This window comes from Jaculus jaculus, chromosome 14, assembly GCF_020740685.1.
Source record: "Jaculus jaculus isolate mJacJac1 chromosome 14, mJacJac1.mat.Y.cur, whole genome shotgun sequence".
NCBI classification, from domain to species: domain Eukaryota; kingdom Metazoa; phylum Chordata; class Mammalia; order Rodentia; family Dipodidae; genus Jaculus; species Jaculus jaculus.
The window spans coordinates 6,355,314-6,367,588 of NC_059115.1; the positions used below are offsets into that span (position 1 = coordinate 6,355,314).

Sequence of the window (12,275 nt, forward strand, 5' to 3'; positions counted from 1 at the left end):
GCCAATAACTTCTCAGGGAGGAATGAGGGGGCCCCTCGTTTCCTCCCCCATTGTCAATGACAGGGTGTTGATGGGCCCAGTACTGCGCAGGTAACCAGAGCCACCAAGAGCTCATGAATGCAATAACTGTGTCCCGTCTGGAAGACAGCACTCCACAGCACTCCTCCCCATCCTCTGGCGCTGACAGTCTTTTCTGCCCCCTCTTCTGCGGTGTTCCCCAAGCCTTGGAGGGCATAATATAGAAGACGCATTTGGCACCGAGCACTCCACAGTCACTTATTCTCAGCGCTATGATCAGAGTTCTGAGTCGACCTAGTTGCAGTTGTCACTGGCTGTAAAAAAAAAAAAAAAAAGAAAAGAAAAAGCATCTCTGGCACTGGGTGTGGTGGTGGTGCCCGCCTGTGATCCCAGCACCCAGGAGGCAGAGGTAGGAGGATTGCCATGAGTTTGAGGTCACCTGGGACTACATACTGAATTCCAGCCCAGCCTGAGCTAGAGTGGAACCCGACCTTGAGGAGAAAAAACAAAAGAAGAGCCTCTCTGATGGAGGCCGAGAGCAATCACACTACTAGCCTCCCTCCTAGTGCCTATGACCTTTCTAGCTATAGGCGTTTTTGTTTATTTGATTGTTTTGAGGTAGAACCTCACTCTAGCCCAGGCTGACCTGGGACTCACTCTGTAGTCTCAGTGTGGCTTCGAACTCACATTGATCTTCCTACCTCTGCTTCCTAAGTGATGGGATTAATGGTTTGCACCATCACACCCAAGAATTTTTTTAATATATTTATTTATTTATTTGAGAGAGAGAATGGGCGCACCAGGGCCTCTAGCCACTGCAAACGAACTCCAGATGCATGCGCCACCTTGTGCATTTGGCTTACATGGGACCTTGGAAATTGAACCGGGGTCCTTTGGCTTTGCAGCCAAATGTCTTAACCACCCTAGCACACCCAACAAGGCTTTTTGTTGTTGTTTTCGCAAGGTCTCACTCTAGCCCAGGCTGACCTGGAACTCGCTCTGTAGTCTCATGCTCACCGCAAACTCCATTGATCCTCCTACCTCAGCCTCCTAAGTGCTGGGATTTAAAACGTGTGACACTGGGCTAGAGAGATGGCTTAGCAGTTATAGCAGTTAAGGTGCTTGCCTGCGAAGCCAAGGACCCATGTTCAACTCCCCAGATGCCTTGTAAGCCAGACAGACAAGGTGGTGCAAGCAGACAAAGTTCTGGCTGGTGGCACTGGTGCACCAATTCTTTCTGTTCCTCTCACTCATTTAAAAGGGAGGAAGGGACCTGGAGAGATGGCTTAGTGGCTAAGCGCTTGCCTGTGAAGCCTAAGGACCCCTGTTCAAGGTTCGATTCCCCAGGACCCATGTGAGCCAGATGCACAAGGTGGCACATACATCTGGAGTTCACTTGCAGTGGCTGGAGGCCCTGGTGTTTGGAGTTCTCTATCTGCCTCTTTCTCTCTCTGTCTATTGCTCTCAAATAAGTAAATAAAAATAAGCAAAAATTTTAAGAAGGCCAGTCTGTTGGACTTACCACACTCACACAGATGTGTGCCACCACACCCAGCCATCATAGACTTTTGAGTAGGTTTTCATGTGAAGCAGGCTTCAAAGCCAATAAAAGAGCTTTTGGTTACCCCTATAACCACCATGCCAGTATCGCACTGATAGGCACATCTTGCCTGGCTGGCTGGCTGCCTGGTTTATGTAGGTCTCAGGGTCCACTGCTAGAGAACACCATTCATGACTTTTCTCCTTCAGCAACATGCATAGCATTTTCCAGATCTATGACAGCTAGCCAGCAGGTAGGAGCCTTCCAGCTCAGCTCTCGTTTGATTTCTCAGTGTCCTGTAGCCAAAGCACATGGTGCCCTCAGCATGTGGGTCATACCCTCTAGTTCTGGTGGGCAACCATGAGCCTTGACAATAGGCTGGATTGTTTTGGTAGACTTCGGGGCTCCCTGACCAACAACTGGCTGAGAAGGATCTCACTCCAGGCACTAGGATTTTTCTCTCAATAACCTATGACTTTTGGAAACAGCATTATCTACCATTCTGGGTACTTCTGTTCAAACTCATTATGTTGTTGGTGGGTATTTTATTTATTATTTATTTTTGAGAGAGAAAGAGTCAGAGAAGGAATGGGCATGCTAGGGCCTCTAGCCACTGCATAGGGACTGCAGACACACATGCCCCCTTGTGCTTCTGGCTTATGTGGGTCCTGGGAATCGAACCTGGGTCCTTAGGCTTCACAGGCAAATGTTGTAACTGCAAATGTTGTAAACCATTTCCACAGTCCCTTGGTTTTTTTTTTTTTTAATATTGTATTTATTTTTATTTATTTATTTGACAGAGAGAGAGAATGGGCATGCCAGGGCTTCTAACCACTGCAAATGAACTCCAGACACATGCATTTAGTGCATCTGGCTTTACATAGGTACTAGGGAATCAAACCTGAGTCCTTAGGCTTTGCAGATAAGTGCAGTAACCGCTGAGTCATCTCTCCAGCCCCAAACTCATTTTATAATTATACTTTAAAAAATATTTTTTTGAATATTTTATTTTTATTTACTTATTTGAGAGACAGGCACAGACAGACTGAGAATGGATGCACCAGGGTGTCCAGCCATTGCAAACGAACTACAGATGCATGTGCCACCATCTGGCTTATGTGGGTCCAGGGGGATCAAATTGAAGTCCTTTGGCTTTACAGGCAAGTGCCTTAACCTCTAAGCCATCTCTCCAGCCCATAATTATACTTTTAGCTAACAAAGAAGTAAGCTTCCATATGGCTTTATTTTTATTTTTTTTATTAGAGACAGAGGGAAGGAGAGAGAGAAAGAGAAATGGTACACCTCTAGGCACTGCAAATGAACTCCAGACGCATGGCCACCTTGTGCAGCTGGCTTATGTGGGACCTGGAGAATTGAACCCCGGTCCCTAGGCTTTGTAGACAAGTGCCTCAACCACTAAGTCATCTTTCCAGCCCCGTATGGCTTTTTCATACATCCTTAGTTTTGGTCAACCCTCCACACCCTACCCCACCTGCTCCATCCCCAAACTGTTTTCAAGTCTTTGCACCTGCTGTTTCTTTTGTTTCTACAGCCTTCCCCCTCCCTTCCTTGTCTCCCACTCACACTTTAGATCTCCTTTACAACACATCCTCCTCCAGGAAGCCTTCCCTGCCTGCCCATTGAATGACGTCCCCACACAGCCACCCAAAAGCCCCCCTCACCACAGCACTAGATACTCGGTTTCACGCAGAGTATTTGTACAGTAGTGGACACACGGTGCTTCTGCTCGGTTCCCAGGCCAAGCAGGACTGCTCGTGGGAACTTCTTGTTTGGTTGGGGTTGGGGGGGAGTGGGGGAGTGAGACAGGATTTCGCACTGTAACCCATGGTGGCCCAGAACTCAGTAGGTACCCCAAGCTGGTCACAGATTCATGAAAAATCCTCTGTCCTCAGCCTCCAAAATGCTGGTTTTACAGGCATGGGCCACCAGACCCACCTTCTCGTGAAGTTAATCCAACCTCCTCTACACTTAAGGATGGCTCCATTACTATCTCCGCTTTGCAGTGGAAAAGAAACAGACTCAGAGAGGGTGACCGCTCCCTCTAGGTCTCACGGCCTCCGGAAAAGGCTGAGATGGATTCAAATTCATTCGAATAGACTATCCCCACCTCCAGGTTAAAAAAAAATCCAAAGAAGGGCTGGAGAGATGGCTTAGCGGTTAAGCGCTTGCCTGTGAAGCCTAAGGACCCCGGTTCGAGGCTCGGTTCCCCAGGTCCCACGTTAGCCAGATGCACAAGGGGGCGCACGTGTCTGGAGTTCGTTTGCAGAGGCTGGAAGCCCTGGCGCGCCCATTCTCTCTCTCTCCCTCTATCTGTCTTTCTCTCTGTGTCTGCCGCTCTCAAATAAATAAATAAATAATTTAAAAAAAAATCCAAAGAAAAATTTATCTGTTTATTTGTTTTTTTATTGACAACTTCCATACTTGTAAACAATATCCCATAGTAATTCCCTTCCCCCGATTTTCTCCTCTGAAACTCCACTCTCCATCATATCCCCTCCCCCTCCCAATCAGTCTCTCTTCTATTTTGATGTCATCATCTTTTCCCTCCTATTATGATGGTCTTGTGTAGGTAGTGTCGGGCACTGTGAGGTCATGGATATCCAGGCCATTTTGTGTCTGGAGGAGCACGTTGTAAGGAGTCCTACCTTCCTTTGGCTCTTATATTCTTTCTGCCACCTCTTTGGCAATGGACCCCAAGCCTTGGAAGGTGTGATAGAGATATTGCAGTGCTGAGCACTCCTGTCACTTCTTCTCAGGACCATGGTGCCTTCTGAGTCATCCCAAGGTTACTGCCATCTGAAAAGAGAAGCTTCTCTAACCAAAAGTGAGAGTAGCATTAACATAAGGGTATGAACATTAAGAGAAGTGCTTACTGGGCAGTTTGGTGAGCATAGTATATACATTTAGCCAGACAGCAGTAGATATTATACCCCTAGGACTCATGATTACCCCTGCTGTAGATTTTCAGTATCAGGGATGTATTCCCTCCCATGGAGCAGGCCTCCAATCCAATTAGAGGCAGTTGGTTTCCCCCATGACAGACATGCCACTATTGCCCCTGTCAGCTCATTTGGCCTGGCTGGCCAAATCTAAGGTTTGCAGTGTCCACTGTTGGGTATCTCCACTGGTGATTTCTCTCTCTCCCATTGAACTGCATGCAGCATGGCTTTCCCTAGCTTTCTGCAAAGAAAAATTTACTATTTCACATACGGAGAGGGAGGAGGAGAAATTTGGTGCACAGGAAGTAGATGAGACAGATTCACATCTCTCTTCTGTCAGCCCCTTTCTGCGTGGCCCTCCATGAGTATGCACTTCCATGCAAATGTCAGTGTTTGGGGGATCAAAAATGAATTTGAGGGGCTGGAGAGATGGCTTCGCGGTTAAGCGCTTGCCTGTGCAGCCTAAGGACCCCGGTTTGAGGCTCGGTTCCCCAGGTCCCATGTTAGCCAGATGCACAAAGGGGGCGCACACGTCTGGAGTTCGTTTGCAGTGGCTGGAAGCCCTGGCGCACCCATTCTCTCTCTCTCCCTCTATCTGTCTTTCTCTCTGGCTGTCACTCTCAAATAAATAAATAAAAAATGAACAAAAAATATTTTAAAAATTTTTAAAAAAATGAATTTGAGGGCTGAAGAGATGGCTTAGCAGCTAAGATACTTGCCTGCAAAACCAAAGGACCAAGGTTCAATTCCTTAGGATCCACAGTAAGCCAGATGCACAAGGTGGTGCATGTGTCTGGAGTTTGTTTACAGTGACTGGAGGCCCTGGTGCGCCCATTCTCTCTCTACCTCTTTCTCTCTCAAAAATTAAAAATAAAAATAAAAATAAAAATGGACATGGGTGGGGGAGAGGGAAGAGGTAGCATCAGGCAGATGGGACAAGATGTTGGCGGAGGAGATAGATAGGTCATCAGACAGCGTTTGTATTTTCTCCTAAGGCACTGGGGAGCCATGTAAAACCGGGGTGCAGGATGCCAGTCTTACAATATTCTAGCAAGATCCTTCTTATTGCCATATGGAGCGTAGATTGGGGGGGGGGGAACATGACTGTGACCCAAGCAAGGGTAATGCAGAGACCAACCAGTTATTTTTTTAATTTATTTTTGGTTATTATTATTGTGTTTGTTTCTTTTTTTGTGGTAGGGCCTCACTCTAGCCCAGGCTGACCTGGAATTCACTATGTAGACTTAGGCTGGCCTTGAACTCACAGTGATCCTCGTACCTCTGCCTCCCAAGTGCTGGGATTAAAGGCATGTGCCACCACGCCCAGCTATTTTTGGTTATTTTTCAAGGTAGGTTCTCACTGTAGCCCAGGCTAACCTAGAACTCACTCTGTAGTCTCAAGTTGGCCTGAGGTAATGGTCTTCCTCCCTCAGTCTCCTGAGTGCTGGGATTAAAGGCCTGTGCCACCACGTGTGGCTTAAAGTAAATAATTTTTAAAATAATAAATAAAGGGCCAGGAGCCTGAGGTAGGAGGATCACGATGACTTCAAGGTCACCCTGAGAATACACAGTGAGTTCAGTGAGTTCCAGGTCAGCCTGGGTTAGAGCGAGAAAGAAAAAAAAATAAATTTAACTTGAGAGAGTGAATATAGGCATGTCAGGGCCTTGTGCCATGTTATTTGTTTTTGTTTTTTCTTTAGTAATTCAAAGTTTTTGTTTTTGATTTTTGAGGTAAAGTTTCACTCTAGCTCAGGCTGACCTGAAATTCACTATGTAGTCTCAGGGTGGCCTCAAACTCTTGGCAATCCTCCTACCTCTGCCTCCTGAGTGCTGGGATTAAAAGAGTGTGCTACCATGCCTGGCTTTCAAAGTATTTCTAATGTAAGCATATTTTAAATCTCAACTTTTCAAATAAGGTTTCTAATCTTCAGATTTAAACCTTACCCTCCCACCAAGGTCTCACTCTAGCTCAAGCTGACCTGGAATTCACTCTGTATTCTCAGGGTGGCCTCGAACTCACGGTGATCCTCCTACCTCTGCCTCCTGAGTGCTGGGATTAAAGGTATGCAACACCACACCGGGCAGGCTTAAATCTTTAATGAAAAACTTGTTGGTGGAGGATGAGGAATGTAATACAATTTTTTAATATCACAAGTGATCTCATCTGTAAGACAAATAAGAGGATTTCTGTAAGATATCTCCTTACTAGCCATGTTTTTTAGTCCCATAGTGATCTTCATTGTACTGCAGCAATGGATTTTTCCACGTCACTAAATAGGCAATTAAAATGATTAAAATAGGAAAGAGGGGCTTTTATAATATACTCAGAATTATCCTTCTTGGGTAGGATTTATGTACATTCTGCATGCTTTGATATATTGTGCCTTGGTTGAAATCCTAGCTTTGATGTCTTTGCCCAGTAGACACTAGAGAAAATATTTGACTCCTGCCACTTTAAACAAACTCCAGGTGCATGCGTCACTTTGTGCATCTGGCTTTAGGTAGGTATTCGAAATCCGAACCCAGGCCATCAGGCTTTTCAAGCCAGCGCCTTTAACCACTGTGCCATCCCTCCAGCACCCTCCCCCCAACCAGTCATTTAAATGATTCAGTTGGATCTGGAAATAGGGAAAGCAAAACAAAGATGGTGCAATGAACTTGAGCCTTGTTCAGGATTTGGGAGATACGGGATTTCTTGTTCATCTTTTGAGAACACTGGCCACCCATTCTCTAGGGGGATCACTGAGGTGTTTGGAAGGAGGAAGATTCCTTCAAGGTCACACAGGTAAATGGATCCTCTGTGGGGACGAGCCTGCCGGTCACACCCACCCTTGGTCCTGCAAACCAATTGCCAAACCCAAAGGACCGCGGGGTCTTTAAGATCTAAGAAAGTGGGCTGAAGAAATAGCTTAGTGGTTAAGGCGTTTGCCCATAAAGACAAAGGACCCAGGTTCGATTCTCCAGGACCCACGTTAGGCAGTCGCAAAAGGGGGCGCAAGCGTCTGGAGTTCGTTGGCAGTGACTGGAGGCCCAGGCGCGCCCATTCTCTCTCTCAAAAAAAAAAAAAAATCCAAGAAACTTTTGCAGCCTCTGAACGCGGTGATTTGGGGAGCGGGGACTCCGCCGGAACTCCCCCTTCTCCGAACGTCCCCTTTTATCGTTTTTGATTGGCTCATTCTACAAGGGGGGGCGCTCTCTCGGCACCCTCTGTTCACCTTGTCCTCCCGACGCTCTGTGGCGGGGAGGGGGAGGGGAGGGAAGGGAAGAGCCCTGCGCAGGCGCACGAGGGCCGCCTTTGGGTCCCGCGCTTTACGACACTTGTGCGGCAGCGGCGGCGGTCACTCGGCGCTCCTTCGCGACGGTTCGGCCGGGTTGCCGCTGGCGGCCGTTGCCAGGGTTGGGGGTCGCTTTGCGGCATGGCGATGGCGGAGGGCGAGCGGACTGAGTGTGCTGAGCCCCCCCGGGACGAGCCTCCGGCTGAAGGCACACTGAAGCGGGCGGAGGAACTCAAGACTCAGGCTAACGACTACTTCAAAGGTAAGCCCGGCTTCGCGCACCCCGCGCACCCCACCCCGGACGGGGTTGAAGGGGAAAGGGAAGGGTGGGCGGCGGGGTCCAGGCCGTGCGGGGTTGCTCAGGGCCCGCGCGGAACCATGGCAACGTGGAGCTGCAGCCTGGGCGCGGGGCGGGCGCGAACCGGGTGACCCGGCGTGAGGAGGGAGGGAGGGAGGAAGGCAGGCCCGGGGATGGCGCTCCCAGAGGGGCGACATTGGTGGGAGGGGGGAGGAGGGGGGAAGAAGTGATGGACCGGGAACGGAAGCGACTAAAGTGTTGGGGGGGGGTGACCGAAGCTGGACCGGAGGGGTGAAGAGAGGGTTGACCGAAATGAGGGAGACTTGGCAGAGAGGTGCTAGGTGATGGCCTGACCTGAAGAGGGCGCTACGCCAGCGAGTGAGTGACATGTGGCTGGGGGAGTGATGGCGCTGCCCAAGACCGGAGGAAGACCCGGGGGTGGGGTGGGTACCGCCAAGTGGGGAGGGGCGGCATGATGGAGATAGAGAAAGGGATTGTTGGGGGGGGGCGGATTGGAAGGAAAAGGAAGTGGAAGATGTGACCTGAGAAACGCGGGACGTGGAGGAGGAGTAGGGAACAGAGGTGGAGGGTGAGATGCCTGGGGCCATGTGTACATTCACTCTTTGCATAGATGCGATGCGTTAAAGAACTGGGCTTGGCTGTGAGGGTCTAGCAACGACTGAGACAGGTGGCTTGGAACCTAGCAGGAGGATCACGTTGAGTAGGCACCCCAATAATTACTAAGTTGCGATGAGCACTTTGGAAGAAAAATTTTAAAAAACTAAAGGTGATGAAATAGAAAAGAATATAGGGGGCTGGAGAAATGGCTTAGTGGTTAAGGTGCTTGCTTGCAAAGCCAAGGGACTTAGATTCGATTCCCCAGGACCCACGTAAACCAGATGCACAGATGGCACATATGTCTGGAGTTCTGAAGGCCCTGGCGTGCCCCCCCCCCACCCCGCGCGCCGTCTTTGTGTCTCTCAAATAATTTTTTTTTTTTTTTTTTTTAAGAATAGAGGTTGGCGACTGCTTTAGTTAGGGTGGTCAGGGCTTTTTGGAGAAAAAGTCATTTACACCGAAACTCGGGAGAATGAGGGAGGAGAGTTCCACGTGGGTGGATGAGTTTGTGCAAAGGCCCTGGAGTGAGAAATGAAGAAAGGCTGGTTTAATTAGAGTTTTAATGAGTTGGGGGAGGGGATACTGATAAAAAAGGATGTTAGGCCAGGGGGATTGATCTCTTCAGTCACTGCAAAGACCAGTTTGCATTTTAATCAGCTGTCAAAGAAGAGATATTGACTAGGTAGATGGGCCAGTCTGGATTGGAGAAAAATTCGGGTGTAACCAGGCTAATGGTTGGAAATGCCCTGGGAATGCACCCAAGAATCTGGTCTAGAGGAGACCTAGACTGGAACCTGGAAGAATTCTAAACTTTAGAATGGAAGGGGCAGCTGTGGAGTGGTTGTGGGGTAGGAGGAAAACCAGGAGAGGCGTTGCAAGCTGAGAGAAGAGGGCGCTTCTCTAAGGAAAGGCAGGTGCCCCGATCTGTCAGCTGCATGCCCACACTGATAGTGGTGATATTGACCAAAGCAGCAGGGAAGAAGTGGCAGCGACAGTCCCTGGAGGTGGGGACAGCAGAGGTTGGCCAGTGATTTGAGTATTTTGAGTTTGGTTTTGTTCTGGGGAAGGGGGTGGCCTTGTTGGGGGTTTTTGTTTGGACAGGGTCTCGAGTACAGGCTGGTCTGGAACTCTGTGTAACTGCGGATGACCTTGAACTTCTTGATCCTCCTCCATTTCACCTCTTGAGTGCTGGGATCAGGGGCATGTGACACCACACCCACTGTGGTTATGAAAGGGAGTGGAGGAATTGGGGAAGGTTTTGAGTGGGGTCAAGTGAGTCTACTTTTTCAAGTGTAGTCCTAGAGAGAAGCAGGAAGGTGGAAGGTGAGGGGTAGTGGGAAGGAGTTAGAGCCCTAGGAAAGAGTAGACCCCCTCCCTCCCTGGAGACAAATGGATTCAGACCAGAGGCAGAGATGGAGAGGATGCTGTGAGGGAAAGCCAGGCACTGTAGTGCCTATCGTAATCTCAGCACTAGAGAGGCTGAGGTAAGAGTTAATGCCAGCCTGGACTACATAGCAAGTGTCAAGCAAGATTGGGCTCTGGCTTAAAATGAAGTCTAAAAAGTGGGGGAGAAACCAGGCGTGGTGGCGCACACCTTTAATCCCAGCACATGGGATGTAATGGTAGGAGGATGGCTGTAAGTTCGAGGCCAGCCTGAGACTACAGAGTGAATTCCAGGACAGCCTGGGCTAGAGTGAGACCCTACCTCGAAAACCCAAAAAAGAAATATAAAGGAGAGAGTTGGATGAAGTGGGAAGGAGGGAGGACTGGGAGAAGAGATGAGCAGGAGCAGACAGAGCCTCAGAGGCCAGATGTCATCCTGAGGGTGGCAGGGAGCCACATGATCCTGTTGGCATTAGGAAAGGATCCCCCATCTACGGGCTGCTGTGCAGACTGGACTCAAAGAAAGGATTGGAGACCAGGAAGAAGGTGAGAAGGGCGAACAGGTGAGGGGTGGAGCCTCTGACCAGGCTGGAGGGACAGATGACTCAAGGGGTTTATCAAAGAGGAAACAAGTGGCTGCTTGGAGAGTGGGAGGGAACCACCTGGCAAAGTCCTAAAGGTGAGCCAAGCCTGGCACCAGGGAGGTAAGTGGGACTGGAGTGGAGATGGTGAAGTTTAGGGTGAGGCTGCAGGAAGTAGGCTATGTGGGGCTATGGTGAGGGACCCAGGCTTTTACCTGAGACTCCCCAGATTGGTACTATAAAAAGACCCCTTGGGCAAGAAGCTGGGGCTCAGGGTGGGGCTGGACCATACCCTAAACCTGGCTGGGGAAGACTGGGGTGGCGCTGCAGGGATGGGTGTGGCTGCGGTGAATGTGAGAGATGCATGCCATCTGGACAGATGCAAGCCTGCTGTTCCCTGGGGGCTGGGCCTTCCAGGTGACCAGGCTCAGTGGGGTGATGGGGTGGAAGGTGTGGCTGTCCTTATTGGGGAACTTGAGAGAAGCAGCAAGAATCTGGGCTGCACCTGAGGCCAGGTGAGAGTTCTGGGAGAGTCAGACACGGATGCAAGGTCTCAGTAGCCTGAAGCTGGGAGGCAGCCAGAGGGGCCTGGCACCGGGCTGGTCTGGAGTACAGGCCTCCCACTGCTGTGGGCAGGTAGTGGCAGGCACAGAGCCCCAGGCACAGGATTGTGGGAATACCAATAAAAAGAATAATTGCAATTCACTTTCATTGAGCTCCTGTGGTAGCCAGGTACTGCTGAGCTGAACCTTCCCTGGGGCATGGGCGAGGGAGGGAGGAGGAGTAGCGGCCGCCGCAGCCTGGTTGGTGTAGAGCAAGCAGGCACCCAGTGCAACTACTTGCCCAAGGTTAGAGTGAGCAGTGGTGGGCAGATGTCCTCTTCCTCCCTGCTTGGCTGTCATCTAGCCCCTACAGGGAGAAGAGTGGCCCCTTTGGGGACAGGGGACTCAAGGACATGGAAAGTGCCTGCCTCCAACTGTAGAGGTTTTTCTGTGAGCTCAGGCCAGGGCAAGGTCCTGTTGGGGACGTCTTTGTGCTCACCCCAGGGCATTTCCTGGTCTGAGGCCTGTGGAGGGGAAGCACCATGTCATGGCTCAGGACTCTTTTGCTCTTTTGACCCTTGGGCAAACAATTTCACTTCACTGCTCCCAGAGGATAGCGCTTGGGAAGTACAGAATGAGGTGGCGGGGTGTGTCTGGTATGTGGTGGACAGCAGGTGCAGGCCGTTCTGCCTCCACTTGGCCATTCATGGGACTGCAGCCACTCTGCCTCTAGAAGTTCCTAGAACACCAGCTGAGCCTGTCTGATTCCCTGCTTCAGAGAAGCCCTGGTGAGAGGCTGTTGGCTTGCCTCTAGTGTTGGGTTCACAGTGTCATGTGTCAGTGGCTGCGCCCTCTGCCGCCTTACATAGTACCACCTCACTGTGGGAGCCCAGCATCCTTGAAGGTGCTGGCATTCCAGGGACGGTCAGCCTTAGCGATGTTGCACTCTGCAACCGTTCTCCTTGCTTATTTCTGGGTCCTGCCCTCCTGGGGCTCATAGGCCTTAGGGAGCAATCCAAGTGGTAGACTGGAGGTCAAGTAGGGCTTCCTGAAGGAGGGG

At 50.2% G+C, this 12,275-nt stretch overlaps 1 protein-coding gene across 1 annotated transcript in view; it reads left to right on the forward strand.

The window, feature by feature from the left end:
- The first annotated feature begins 7,887 nt into the window (after window positions 1-7,887).
- Window positions 7,888-12,275, forward strand: part of Ppp5c (protein phosphatase 5 catalytic subunit) — a 31,559-nt gene continuing 27,171 nt past the window's right edge. The window contains exon 1 of the mRNA XM_004672644.3: window positions 7,888-8,055. Within this exon, the coding sequence (XP_004672701.1) occupies window positions 7,935-8,055 (121 nt within the window). The 5' untranslated portion in view covers window positions 7,888-7,934. The remainder of the gene's footprint in view (window positions 8,056-12,275) is intronic.